Consider the following 15,162-nt stretch of genomic DNA (forward strand, 5'->3'; position numbering starts at 1 on the left):
AGGTCGTATTTACGTTTTTACTGAATGTTGTCATTAATAAATAGTTCGGATGTCTCAAACTTTTTTCCCCACTTTTTGTAGTACGTTTTCAAATGTAACAACTACAGGAAAATGGCCGTGCGTAGTAAGGTAATTGACCACAAGATTTAAGGCTGCATGTGGCAGAGCACAGTCCCTCAACGTTGAGGGACTGTGACAGAGGTACTATTGCGTAAAGCGCAAAGACCTCTGAAAAGGAGATTGAACACTAGACCTATGAAAAGAAGATTGGGTACAGTGGTGCGCGTCTTCAAGCAGCATAGAACGTCCTGTGACGTAGCTCCGCCCCGAAGATACATACATTACCACTCGGAGTAATTCGATTACGTCATTCATATATTCCTAATAAACGATTTACTAAAATATAAATAGTATTTATAAAAATAAATTTCATGATTTCACAGATTAATTGTTATTCTTGTATTTCGATGGAAGTTGAATGTTTGCCTAGACGTATGTGCATTCAATCACCGCGTGCTGCCTAACTGAGTGTTGGATTATTGGTGAAAATACATACAACCTGTTGCAAGATGAAGTCATGACGTAATACTGATGGCTATAAACTAATAAAAGAATTATCTAATACATGTAGATTTAAAGTTCACTAAAAGTGTACGGGATGTTAAGCTCTACTGTCTGTAGTAGGTGTGTAATGGCCTCCGCTCAGGGAATCTGTCACGTTGCTGAAGTTAGATTAGAAAGCAGATGTTATCATCGGAACCACGTTTAATTAAAGCGGGGGAGTCGTCACCTGCGTATGCGTCAGATGGCCATAGCGTGTCATTGTTTACAAACAAGCGTCTACCCATGAACCTTTGCGTTTTTAGCGTGTGTTCTTAGGACACGCTTGGGACTCAATTCCCGCGCGTGCGCAGGTGACGACCCTCCCGCTTTAACTCTTAATAATATTTTTTTTTTTTTTCATTTCTTGTATTTCAGTTATTTTATTTTCAATCATATTGTTACTGGTCAAGGTACTTTACCTTGTAGATATGGATTTTTCTTTTAATAAATCATTACGATGATTGATCACATTGCTGGGCAACATCTGTGCGAGAATCCGAGATGATATCCATTACATAACGCTGTCCAGAAAAAAGAAATGACTGTGGGAAACGAGAATGTTGCATGTGTTAGTTATCGAGTCTAGGCATATTCTCGGGCGGACATCCGGGCATTTTCACCGCATGGCAAAAAAATGCGCGACCACTTTAATGTTTAATGTTTAGCCGTGGTTTCGCGGCGTTTTGGGTGACGGACGAAGCAAAATACCTTCTCGCACTCAAAACGCCGCGAAACCACGGCTAAAATCTCCCCATGCAAAATTTCGTGCATCCGCCTCTGGTAATGGTAGGACAATTTTTTTTCCAAATGTTTCCACCTATTAACTAGAGTACAGGTTTGACCAGCCTATCTAGTTTGAACAGACAGACTTCTACTGAAGTTTGTTTAACTAGTAGGAACACCAGGCACACATTGAAGAAAATTAAAATGCGAACATACATTTTGCCCGAAGCTATGACCAAAAATCAGGTTTTCGGCCGTTGTCATGGCAAGAGTATGACAGAACATTTTTTTCTTTAATACCGTTGACTCGATTTTATCTCTCTAATTCTAACGTTTGATCCAATTTTTGTTTTGTAATTCATACAGCTGCTATTTATTTATTCAAGAAGTTAACGAATAAATAAATTAATTAATTAAATACTTTAATTAATATTTAAACTACAACTGTTAGAGGGGCATCTAGACGTGCCGAAAAGCACGTATTTAGGTATAGAACATTGTAACTTTCGTTTTCCATTTATATAAAAGAATATATAATAATAATAATAATAATAATAATAATAATAATAATAATAATAATAATAATAATAATAATAATAATAATAATAATAATAATAATTATCGTTATTGCGTTCGTATTCCTATTAGGATTTTGACTAAAATGCAATACAGATGTGAATAAAGACAAACAGTTACAGTTAGAAAATACACACAGGAAAACTGACAAGCAAATAAAAGTAGGAAAAAAATAATGGTAAAGTAAATTGGATTGTTTTCCATATTTGTGTTAGTGAATGTTTGGATTACTAATGCATGTACATGACCTTATCTTGAGATAGCTGACTACTAGTATATTTTTTTTCATTTTTTTCTCTCTTGTTTTGAAACCGTTCTCTATGTATTTTGCTATTTGTATTATTGTATATGTAATGAAGAATATATAAATAATGAAGAAAAAATTAATTGAAAAGGATATTTAATTATATGAAAAATTTAATGAAAAATGCAGGTCATTCAATTTAATGGGCGACGGTCTTTTCGTTCTATAGGACGTATATTGCTTATAAAGAAAGGCAGCCAGAAAAAATATATTAAAAGCCCATTCTGCTAACGAGCGCCACCAAGTGTTGAGAATGCGGACAATCCTGTAACTGGTTCAAACATCATGGCGGACTGAAATAATTCCTGTCGCTACCGACTGACGCTAAATCAGTTACTAGGCATCTTTCTAGAAAACACCGTTACTTCAGCGCACATCACTGTACTATACTGGTTCATAAATATCTGGTAAGTGTCCACGCTTTCTAAATTTCATGCGGAAATTACTCAGTCATTAATAGTTTCATGTATTGACTTGCAAGGTAGACATGTTCTGTAGGGGGACTGTGGTTCTGCTGCTTTTCAAGGATGCAACGGTGTGGTCGTCACCTTAAACTGTTGTTTTTTATGAAGCTACGTGAATCAATAAATAATTCTGTCTATAACTACGATCTTTTTGTCGAAACTTTGTTCGGATTACACTTGGTATTTTGTTGATCGCTTATTGATTAGGGACCAATCCTTCTGACCTGGTCAGGTCGGCTAGTGTTAGCAGTTTTGTTTACAAACTCAATGTGACATGTTTATGCATGGAGCTCCATACAAGAGTGGAAAGGCATTCTGACGCTATAGTAATGATCTAATAGCCGATATTTGCAACAATATTTTTAAAATTCATTGATATATCAACCAATTGGCACATATCGAAAACAAGTGTCATCTAAGTAATTTGGCACGGCGGTCATTTGACGCATGGAATTTATTAAAACAAAAACAATAAATTATGTTGATTCACCCACAGTCTCTGGAACTTAAATTTTAGAATGTTCCTATTTTAAGACAATGTTGAAAAAATTGTCATACATAATATTAGTTTGATGGCACTGATAAATAGAGGTATTTTGCTGTCAGCTAGGACACACTAGGACTCTGTGCAAAATCTAAATAATAAAACCATGAATTTAAAACCCACTGAATATGCTTGAAATGGTAAATCAGTGAAATTTAAACCCAGTGAAAATTAGTCATTTTACAGTACCCAGTATTACCATGGGACTACCAGCTCTTAAAACAAGCAGTCCACTTTACCTGGCTACAAACAAATTTTATTAACTTTGAACCCTGGGTTCCATATGTACATGCATGTAAAACAATTTCATAGGTTATGGTAATGCTAATTTTTGCATTCAAGATGTAAAATGTGTAAAGAGTTACTTAGGGCCACTTGTCCAAAACTCTAATCCTATCCCTCCAGTGCCCCCCCCTTCATTTTAATTGTAATGTATATACCCCTTATTGGGTCACTTATAATTATTTCAAGGGGCATAAGGTTAAGGGTGAGTACTCCTAATTTCCATATAATGTTCGGATTCATGTAAATAAATATTTTTGTTTGCGGTTTCAAGACTCTCGCTAAATTACATTGATGTCTAACACTTTGTGGATAATAGATATTAAATTGCATTAACGCACACAAAGTAGACATGGCACAAGCCAACAAAAATAAGTTATTCCCAAAGGAAGATAATTTGATAAATATTTACATCATACTTTAAGCTTTTGGAACACTTAACATGTTGATTAATTTTTCATGAATTCACAGAATGTATGGGATAATCCAAAATAATCTTGTACATGTACTTGGGAGAATTTAAAATAAGTTTGCTCGATAATACCGGTATTTCTTAAATTGTACACACGAAACAGGTGTTCAATTTCATGCACCAGTATGTAATGTCTGCATGTAACACTGTCGGATTCATTTCAATATTGAATTTCCATAAATCATATCCCACGCTTCTTGTGAGTCCATGGGTAATCTTGCTATCTTGCTCACATAAACACTGATTCCCTATTAGTCTATGGACAGTGTTTCTGTTGTGAGTGTTGTTGCTAGTTTGTGTATGGGTATCTTACATGTTAGTAACCCAATACTGGAATCAGTGTTGCTGTGTACATGTATGTACATACATTGTATCACTGATCATTTCTAAGAGAAAATCATTCAATGCATTCAGGGGTACCCACCAAAATATTGCATGCACTCTAGACCTACATGTAGACTTCACATGCTGAGATGATATCCCCATTTAGAGATAAACTTACAAATAAATATGTTGTTGATTTATGCAGTACATTGTACATGTAATACTATATTTCTCAGCTGATATAGGGTTGCTGCAGAAACTGTCACCATGGCACCAGTAGATTGGGAGAAGGTAATGGAAATAGATCCGGACGATCTTGGAGAAGACGAGGCTGATGACCTATACAGTACACTCGTAAAGGTGAATGAGATTTTTGAGAGAATTTTTTAATTTGGTGTTTCACTGCATGCCTCTAACACTGTATATTTTAGCAACAAAAGTGTGGGACTAGTCAAAATTAGCAGTATCTAGTGATATAATGTACCTTCCTAGCCGAAATTTGGCTGATCATGCAGGCCATATAGTAGATTGCCCAGATGGCTCGTCTGAATATCTCGATGACCTTCTAAATAGTCAAATATTTTCATCACAATTTCAGTCATGTTTTATAATTTATGTTCCCAGGCAAATGTAGAGGAGGAAGCGGATGCAGATAGACTGTTTCAATTATTCGAAGTGACAAGATCGGTTATGAAGATCAAAGGAACCCAAGCTGACATCACTGAAGAAGAACTCGCAAAACTGATGAGAAGCGGTATTGATTGATTTTTATCAATTTCCAACTTAATTTGTGATTTTCAGATCAGTTGCCAATTTGTCATAAGAGTAGCCATTAAAAATACGCTATGAACATCAATATTTTCTTGTCACCGTAGTGCAGAATATGTTTTTAATATAATTATCTTTTTTTTTTTAACTTTTTAAAAAAAAAATGTTTGCAGACCAGAAACAGAAAGATCGTATCTTGGAGTTAGAAGACCAGGTTGCAAGAATGCGAGTCCAGGTAATCATCAATGTCACACGGTTTTGCAAGCTTGATGTAAACATCAAACCAACAAACCCAAGAGAACGCATATTTGAACTTGGTGAAATACGTTAATCTGATTGAACTTGCCTCTATCATGGAACTATAAACCCCAGGAAGAACAACGAAACTAAGAGGATTAAAAAAACTTTTGTCTTAGTTTATCTTTCAGTGCTTTCGCTTTTGTTTCCACAACATTAGTCATACTCCATGTTAGTTGCCGCCGATATGCCCGTATCAACCGCTTTGCTGGAAACTGAAAACTTGAAAAAAAAAATTCATATCTGCGCAGTAAAATATTTCGTTCACTACGCATGCACAAACAAGTCGGTCTGCAGGGTGACCTTCAGTGTACCGGAAATCATGCAACGGGTCGGAGGATCGCCAGAAGAGGCAATGTGGGTTTTTTTCCCGTTGAATGTCGCTCATTTATCAGTGTTTTTGTCTTGGCGCCATTGTTTTTTATGCTATAACCGAAACAACTTGATCACGTGATCTCCCGAAGTCGCCCGATTGACTCCGAAAATGACCGATAGTCGGAGATAAATGTTCATTTGCGTAAATCTGCTTATTTTTCAATGCGTCGAAATAAACAGTCAAAATAAACATTCAACATCACGGCAACTATCATAGTTCAAAGGAAACGAAGTGGTTGTTCTTCTAGGGGTTTATAGTTCCATGCCTATCTGTATGTGCTAAATCAGTGTTGGCGGGGCAAATGGTGACAAAAATAAAACAAAATGTTAAACTGTCTTAGGTGGCTCACTCAAATACGCACTCGCTGAATAGAATTCACTATTGTATAGTGGTGAGTTGATGGTCAAAAAGACTGACCTTGGCTTGCGAAGATGATATTATGACATCTACTAGTATATATCAGTTTCTAATACCATTTTATGCTAATGCATGCTATGCAAATTTATAACATCGTATACCAGAAGTCAGTTAAAAAAAAATTTGAGAGTTCAGTTTTTATCTCGCATGAAATGATAATGCTAGGCATTGGAATTGTTTCAATTCAATTCAATTCGTTTATTTAAAGTCAGTTTGAAATACCTAGCCAAAGGCTAATATCACTGACAACCATGTTTGGAAATGTTTGTCAGTGGTGAGGGCATTTACAATGTATATCATGAGAATCCCGCAAATTATACACAAAGGTGATAACTCAACCAATGTGTAGTGGCAGTCAATGTGACCCTGTACTGCCTGAGTGCATATGTTGCAGTATTCTCGTTATAACCATATATTTATACATATGAGAGAATATAGCCCGAAATGGCAATAAAATATGCACGTTTGCGTTCAGTAACAGGATCCTTTTCCACTGCCCCGCCCTCTATAGCTCATCTGCACCCAATTTAATCAAAGGAAATATTGGTGCCATAGAAGTAATTTTTTTAAACAAGGGAACAGGGCACAGCGCCCTCATGCCATGGCCATGCACCCCTTTACCCTGGGGAGAAGATCCTCTGGCAACCATAAAACACATGTGGCCACAGCCTTCAACTTTGACCTGCCTGATAGTAATTTTGGCCCCAAGGAAGCCATAGAATGCTCCATTTCAACTTAGAATTATCACCCTGGTAGGGAGAACCCTACTAGTATCCCCCCCCCCCCACTTGGTGGCCCCGCTGAATTGCAGTTATCCCTCTTGCAGTTTTTTCTAGAAAACCCCCTGCATAGTGTATGCCATATATGGGAAAATTTGAACAGATGCTGATACGTTTTGAGATGAGTGCTCTTATGGCTTTTCACAGAATGTCAAATTGTATTGTTTTTGGTGTTCAATGTGTAATAATGATGAATAATTAATTGGTTTTACTTATTTCAATTATCCTTCCAGAGTGGTCAACCCAAAGATGTGAGATTTCTCCAGGAACAAGTCAGAGACTTGGAAAGACAGTTGGATTTATTACAACGAGAAGTGAACGAACGTGATAAAGAACTAGCGCTCGAGAAAAAAGAATGCGAACGGGTAAGGCGCACTGGGATTAATACAGTATATCTATAAATAATTCTTTGTTGTATCTAAAGTGAACAACAAGCTTTGATCTAATAACAATATTGAAATCAACGATATTTGGTCAGTAATCTACCGTACTTGCGATGCCTTTTGTTGAAGCGATTCAAAAAGTGGACTTGTTTCTTGCATTTCAGACTGTCATTAACCTTTCACCTTTTTGAGATCACTCCTTTGCACTTAATAGCTAGTGCATGGGTGGTTGGTTGGTTAAACGCCTTCTTCAAGTTCAAGCCTCTATTTTAATTGTCTTCTTTTTTGTTTTCACAGTATGCAACACGAGCAGAGGATTCTGAACGGGAAAAGCGGGACCTGCGAAAAGAGGTGAGTTTGTGCATCAGTTGTGATACAAATATATTTGGTTTTAATACAGCCTTTTTGCCCTTTGACCTTTTGAACAACAATGTCAACTTTTATCACCTCACACAAAATAAAACCCCCATAATTTTTTCAATTTTTTCTAAAAGTTTGATGAACTTTTTGAGTGTCATTGTCAACTTTTGGCACCATTGACATCTAATTTTGTATAGTCTTGCCCACATCAATTTTAATAAAAAAAATGACAAACCTTTTGATCAAAAACTAAAAGCAATATCTAAAACTGTCTGTATGAACCAAAATAATGAAGAAATTTAGTAAAAAATGTACAAAATGTAAAAATATTTGGTCTGAATTTTAGACGAGAAAAATATCAGACACTTAAAGTTAAGAAGTGTAACTAATAAAAAATTAGATCATTCGTACTGAAATTATCAAACAAATTATTGAAAAATATATAAAAATAGATAAAAAATTGCACCGAAATTTTACCAAAAAGTTATGGCATGCAAATGGTAAAAAGTAATACAGTAGTATTTACACAGTCTTGTATATTATTCGGACAAATCTTGATACAAATAAATAAGTAAAACTACTGTTCTAAATACTGCCTGAATGATTTTTCACTTTCACCTGTTCTAATTATCCTTAACAATTTTGCATGTATGATAAAAATTGGAAATTTTCGTTTCAGACTGATATGTTGCAGCAAGAAAATCGTGAGTTGCGATCGCAGATGAACGCCTGGCAGGAGAGAGAAATGCAAATGAAAGGTGCCGGGTTTGAGTACCAGGATAAAATGCGGAAGAAGAACCAGGAATTAGCCGAACTGCTGGAGGAAATACAGGTAGACACTTTTTACTTTCGTAATAACCAGTGGACTTATTAATAATGGTGTTTTATTGTATAGAATGAGGTGTTTAATAAATTGTTTGTAGTTTGTAAACAAAGGTGTTATATTATACACTGATCAGAAGTGTTTGTTTTATAGATGAAGGTATTTATATATAGATGAGGTTTATATAATATTAGACTGTAATGTTTATATTATATATGACAGGTATTTATATTATATATGACAGGTGTTTATATTGTAGATGAGGTTTATATAATATTAGACTGTAATGTTTATATTATATATGACAAGTATTTATATTATATATCACAGGTATTTATGTTATAGGCAGAGGTGTTTATTTTATAGACAGAGGTATTTATTATAGACCAGGCCAAAATTTTTAGTTTTTTAAACCAACCAATTTATAGGCTGGAGTTGTCGGTTCATATTGGTGATATTGGTCATGCAGTTATTTATATATATACAAATGTTGTTGTAAATATTACACTGCAAGTAGATAATAGTGAACAAGAATTGTGATCTTTATTGTTTTGTAAATGCTTAATATATTTGTTTCATACCCCATACTGTTTTTTCTTCATTTTCTTAAAGAATCTGCAAGAAGCTAATGAACACCTACAGAAACAGGTGACCGACTTGACCAAGAATCTGGACGACTCTGTGCAAGAAATGGACAGAATGACCGATGACTACACCAAACTGAAAGCGGTTTTCCAGCAATCAGATACGTTTTTGGAAAACCTAAGGAAGGAAAATGGTGTGCTCAAAGAACAGGTCAGCTTATAACGTGTTAAAATATGTTAATTAATTACGGTAGATTGTGTAGTATGAATCATTTTATTTTATCGCAGACTATGAAAATATTTTTACTTTTACTTTTTTTTTTTTTATCTCTTCTTAGATTCATGATTTGCATCGACAAGTTTCCGGTAAAACGGATGCAGATGACGAAATAATGGGAGCGCTAAATAAAAAGGTGGATGAATGGAAGGTAGGGCCTCAATAACAATTACAAATCCAGTCGAACTTTGGCGATGGCCGCCATCTTAAAGAATCCTTCTCTTTACAGGAACAGTCTGTACCTATGGCAGCAGATATTACATGCATGAATCACTAGAGTGATAAAAATAAATTGTAAAATAAATTGTTGTAATCTCTAGGAATCCATGGCTGAGAAGGACGAAGAGATTGATGAACTGAACAAAGTGATAAGTCAACAACGCGAACAGTTGATGCATGCCCAGATGGACACCGATAAAACATCAGTGGTTGCCTTGTCACAGGTAAGACAATGATACACAGGGGAATTTGTTAAGCTGATAATATCTACGATTTTTAGTTCACAGCCTGAAACTCGGAATAATGATTTGACTAATGTCTGTACATCTGTTTCTCCATACATGCATCTGTAACGTTTTCTTAGGAATCCTGTAGTAGATATCATATTTATATTGATGATGAATAAATTTGTTTGAAAAATTCAACACTTTGCTTCTAAGTGTTGTTTTTTTAACATCATTTTTTTTTATTTTTAAAAACATTTTTTAATGCCAGGTGACAATTCAAAACGTTGCTTGTCTCCGTTATCTCTTCTAGCTCTTTTCATTTGCAATTTGAAAGTGCTAACATACAGTGAATTTTGCCATTTTGTGTGACCTTACTTTTCAGAGCAGTATGGAGCCCCATGGGGGTGGGGAACTATAACATGCATGTCTATTATACTGTAAAATACTTTATTTTAGCTGGAATTAATTTTTTAGTGTTTTGTATGGAGTTAATTTTCACTGATTTTTGATGACTTGAATGTAAAATATAGGAAAAAATGTATATTCGCTAGATTTTATTTTCACTGAATCATCTCTGAAAATAAAGTGAAAATAAATGGCAGGCAAAAGTATAGTATTATGCAGTATCTAAATTTTGACTATTAATTGGAAATATTAATTTATTTGGAAATTAAATTTAATTTAATTTAAAAGTAAATGTGTAACAAGTAGACATATTTTCTAATTTCTTACAAGTCTTGGTCAAATTTTTCAATAAATGTATGGAAAAAATTATGCATTAAATATCCATTCACTTTCTATTGCTGTCTACTTTAAAGAATGTTTACATGTGCAATTTTTCGCTTATCACTATCTCTGCATTTCCTCTACAGGCACTGCAAGAGAAAAACCTACTGATAGAACAACTACAAAGACAGTTAGAAGAAGCTGCAGACAAGATGGAAGAAGAGACAGCGTTACTGGATGATTTCAAAACTCAAGCTGCTACAGGAGGAGGTCAGTGGTAAAACACCAATAGGATTCTTTCTCTTATCAATATATACTTTGTAACATGCTTTTTCATTGGGTGATCAGTATTTGGTATTAACCAATGAACATCTTTTAGATTTAAATTTTAATTTTCTACTGATTATGTAAGACCCATTGCTATTGGTTGATTTTTCTGCACAAGCAACCAATAAAAAAGATGGTTAAAATAAGTAATATTTTAATGGAGAGCAAGTATCATGTATCTACATGCACCTTGAAACAGTTTTGAAGTTTTAGTACAAGAAGTGTATTGATCCAATTGTTTCCTTATATCTATCATCTCTATTTGACAAATCTTGAATCAAATAAATATTGTTTTTTTTTTTAGCACCATCCATTCAACAGCAGAATCAAATTCGTAGATTACGTGAGACGATCAAACAACTTGAAATTGAAACTAAAGCTGCCGATGATAGAACGTCGCAAGCCGAGGCTGACGCTCGTGAGAAAGATAAACAACTCAGTGATGCTTTGGTTCGAATGAGAGAATACGAAGCAGTAAGTGAAATAATTTTTTTTTAATGGTTTTAATGATTTTTTGTACGAAATTCCCTGCACAAGCTTTTGTACCATGTGTATGGTTTGATTTTTTTTCTTGACAAAACAATATTCCAATTTTCTATATATCTGTTTTTAAATTTAATGTTGATTTAATAGTTTGTGGTTGTAATGTTAATGCAACTTATTAAAAAATGTATGTTCCATATTATCTGCTTAAATATTTGAAAGTGTTTAATAATTACCCAAAAAATACAATGTTTAATTGTATGATGTCATCATTTGACATTGAATAGGAGACATCCCAGCTAAATAATGCCGTAAAATTATAAACCAGCAATTTAGTTAATATTTATTGATTTTTTTATTTATCAATATTTATTTGTCTATGGATGAGGTTTATCAAAATAGTCAATTATCACATAGTATTATAGATGCAGTAGTTACAATTTTTAATTTCAGACAACTTTTCTCTAACTTGGGAAAAAGATTGCATCACTGTTTATGTGTTCATGTACGACCCGTATTAATAATTCAATTCAATAATTAAATATTCTTGGTGCCATGAGGAGTATGGACTGGACAGTGAAACATGTATGTTTACAGTGAATCAGCAAACTCACTCAGCACTTTAATGTTTCATCTTTTTGCAGGGTGAATATGGTCTTGCTGATGCCGTACAAGAAATCAAAGATGGTAAAAAACAGATCGGTGTACGTGATAAGTAAGTTCATAACTTGACTTTTTCACTCTCTTTGTGTGTATATGTCATCACTCTTTGTGTGTATATGTCATTACTCTTTGTGTGTATATGTCATCACTCTTTGTGTGTATATGTCATCACTCTTTGTGTGTATATGTCATCACTCTTTGTGTGTATATGTCATCAGACTGGTCTAAATAATACAGTAAAATTCTCTGTTAAATTGGTGTATTTCTTGTATATATATAATATTTATAATTATCAAACTTAAGAACAGGCTACCAGTAAAACATTTACTTAGCAGTCATTGATTACCAGGGATCAAACTTGAAAATAAAACCTCATCGCCCGGCTTCTCTGAAAAAATGAGTTTCAACATGAAAATATTTTTTTTTATGTATTTTTCTAATTTTTTTGATAATTTTAGACCAAAAGGACATTATTTGCTATCAACTACAAGTCTTAATCTAAATTGTAGAAAAATCTCAAATAAATTATACTGGTTTGTGAATTTGTGACAAAAGTTGACTTTGGCATTGAAATTGTTAGCCATTGAATAGCGAAACTAACATTTGTTGTTGTTTTTTTTTACAATAATCTTAATATTTGTTAGCATCAAGAAAGCCAGTCAGGATTTGGCTTTTCTAACAACTGCTCTAAAATAAATGGTCAAATTTTCATCAAAAATGTCCTAGGTACTATGACAAAACTTCCCTAGACTTGGACAACCTTTTTTCATATTTGTTTGCCCCATAAAAAAACACAATTGTCTGGGACAGCTGGACATCTACCAATTTTGATTTTTTTATTACTCAGGGACATTGAAAAGTTGACCCAGCACGTCAATAAACTTGAACTCCAAATGAATGACTTGATGGAAGAAAACGAAGACCTGCGTGAACGTCTTGGTCTGGATCCTAAAGAGCCGATAGATCTGACTGAGTTCCGAATGAACCGAGCTGTGCAGGCACAGCAGGACAGGGCAATGAACCAGGTACTGACTAAAGAGATTGAACGCCTGGAAGAAGAGAGATTAGATTTGAAGCGAGACATCAGACGTCTTGCTGGAACACGAGGAGCAAGGTTTGTTATTATTTGTGTGTTTCACCCTAAGATTGTAGCATGTAAATATAAAGTTGTGTTCATATTTATTATTTTTGTTTCAAGAAATCAGCATATTCTCATCAATTCTAAAGCAGATACATGTATCAATCAAAATTAGATTCTTTTTTTATTATTTTTCACTGGTAATCACCTTTTTAGCTCCGCTGTCGACTTTGTCGAGTGGAGCTTATCATAGGAGTGATCAGATTTGTTCATTTCATGATGATATCTTCAATTATCTAATTTTGATGAAAAGTTATATTTTCGACTTCTTGTTGAAAACAGCAAGTCCGATTGCTTTGATACTACATACATATTGTTCATTTTCTAATGATATCTTCAGTTCTTTAATTGTAATGTGCACTAACAGCGGAGCTATCTCGGCCAACAGGCTGCTTGTCTATTTATTTATTTAATATTTATTCGTTGCAATTCTTTTCACTGTTCTTAATAAATAATTAGGAGCTGCATAAGTTACAAATCAAAATGTAGCATTCACATCATAATAAATTAACAACGAAAATTGGATCAAGTTTTAGAATTAGAGAAAAAAATACAAAAAAGAGTCAAATCTTAAATAATGATATTAAAGTAAGAAAAATGTTGAAATCAAATGTGGTTTTGAGTTAAGTTAGTCTAAAAGCTATTGTCTGAACTCCATGGCACTGATAAGAAATTGCTTGACTATATTGTCAATAACTGTACAAATGTCATTTTTCGGCAATAGGCATATTATTTCTTTATTTTGGCCAGTATTGTTTTCTTCCCTATCTTTGACCCCCTCCCCCCCCCCCACATTAGCTTATCTCTCTGTATTGCAAAACACTTGCAACAAAGGACAAAATGTTCTAGGGTTTCTTTGTCCTTACAACCTTACAAGTGCTGTCTTCAGAAGTATTATTTCTTCGTTATCTTTTTTCATCTTTCAAGTGTTTAGGTCCTTGCCTTGAATTTCAATTGAATCCTCATCAAATCTGTCACTGATTCCTTATATGGTTCGCAGTTTTTTATCTTGTTCTTGAACTTTCTATAATGCTAAATTCCTGACTCAAAGTTTACATTCACACCCTCCCTTGTACTATATTATATACCTGCACTGTATGTACATGTATTTACTCATTAACCTGCTTGAGCTACATGTACATCTAGTTCACAAGCAATTCAAACTGTAAAATAGACGAACTAATTATTGATTACTTTTATTTTCTTCATTTTGAAAACAATTGATATATGGACAAGATGTGAAAGATTTTATATGACTTCACTCTTTGATTTTATTGTAAACAAAATTAAATAAATTAAACACAAAGTAATTTCTATGAGATGATTTTAAAGCGCGGTAGTCGTCGTGCTGCGCATGTGTGACATTGGTGTTGATAAACATGAATTTTCCCACAATCCAATGTGCTCTCAAATGGAAATCACAAGTATGAGGTTTGACCTGTGCGCGACTTGCACTGATTACCGCCGGTGACTCCTTTGATATCTTCCGATCACCTAAAATTATCTAATTAAAGCTTGGAATCGTCACAGTTTGTACTCGCTGATCTTCCCAACAGTCAAGTCGCCATCTTTGTTTATATGAGACCCATATATCTCGCGCATGCATGGCGCGACAACTACCGCACTTTAATGGTACAAAGTCAGTGGTCAGATATATATCAATTTTAAATTTATCATTCAACATTTTTTTCAGGGCCGTGGCTGAAGGTCTAACAGCCGATCAGCTTGACGCTGTGGATGAGTACATTGGAGAAATGAAAACTGGTCGTTTTGGTTCCACTGGTGGATCACAAAGATTTTCGGATACCGTAAAAAGAGCTATGACGATGGAAAAAGACAAGGCATTTGATACAATAAAAATAAAGGTATGTATGTATGGTTGCAATGACATGTTCCTTCAGAATGATGTGTCACTTCAGAATGCCTTGTCACTTTAAAAGAATGTGTCTATTAGGAGTGACAAAAGTTGCTATTCAGAGCGACATGGGAGTGTTATGTTTCACTGTTAGAAGTGATATCTGTC

General features: G+C 34.3%; 1 protein-coding gene across 2 annotated transcripts in view; it reads left to right on the forward strand.

Moving 5' to 3' along the window:
- The first annotated feature begins 2,465 nt into the window (after positions 1–2,465).
- LOC100378815 (centrosomal protein of 290 kDa-like) overlaps positions 2,466–15,162 on the forward strand; it is a 55,448-nt gene continuing 42,751 nt past the window's right edge. For both annotated transcript variants that reach the window (XM_006816111.3, XM_085506515.1), the window contains exons 1-15: positions 2,466–2,613; positions 4,529–4,652; positions 4,917–5,046; positions 5,234–5,295; positions 7,163–7,294; positions 7,610–7,663; positions 8,352–8,504; positions 9,108–9,290; positions 9,418–9,507; positions 9,677–9,799; positions 10,675–10,798; positions 11,160–11,329; positions 11,983–12,053; positions 12,849–13,115; positions 14,833–15,004. In XM_006816111.3, the coding sequence (XP_006816174.3) occupies positions 4,560–4,652; positions 4,917–5,046; positions 5,234–5,295; positions 7,163–7,294; positions 7,610–7,663; positions 8,352–8,504; positions 9,108–9,290; positions 9,418–9,507; positions 9,677–9,799; positions 10,675–10,798; positions 11,160–11,329; positions 11,983–12,053; positions 12,849–13,115; positions 14,833–15,004 (1,824 nt within the window). In that variant the 5' untranslated portion in view covers positions 2,466–2,613; positions 4,529–4,559. The remainder of the gene's footprint in view (positions 2,614–4,528; positions 4,653–4,916; positions 5,047–5,233; positions 5,296–7,162; positions 7,295–7,609; positions 7,664–8,351; positions 8,505–9,107; positions 9,291–9,417; positions 9,508–9,676; positions 9,800–10,674; positions 10,799–11,159; positions 11,330–11,982; positions 12,054–12,848; positions 13,116–14,832; positions 15,005–15,162) is intronic.

This window comes from Saccoglossus kowalevskii, chromosome 12 (genome assembly GCF_978046115.1).
Source record: "Saccoglossus kowalevskii chromosome 12, keSacKowa6.1, whole genome shotgun sequence".
NCBI classification, from domain to species: Eukaryota; Metazoa; Hemichordata; class Enteropneusta; family Harrimaniidae; genus Saccoglossus; species Saccoglossus kowalevskii.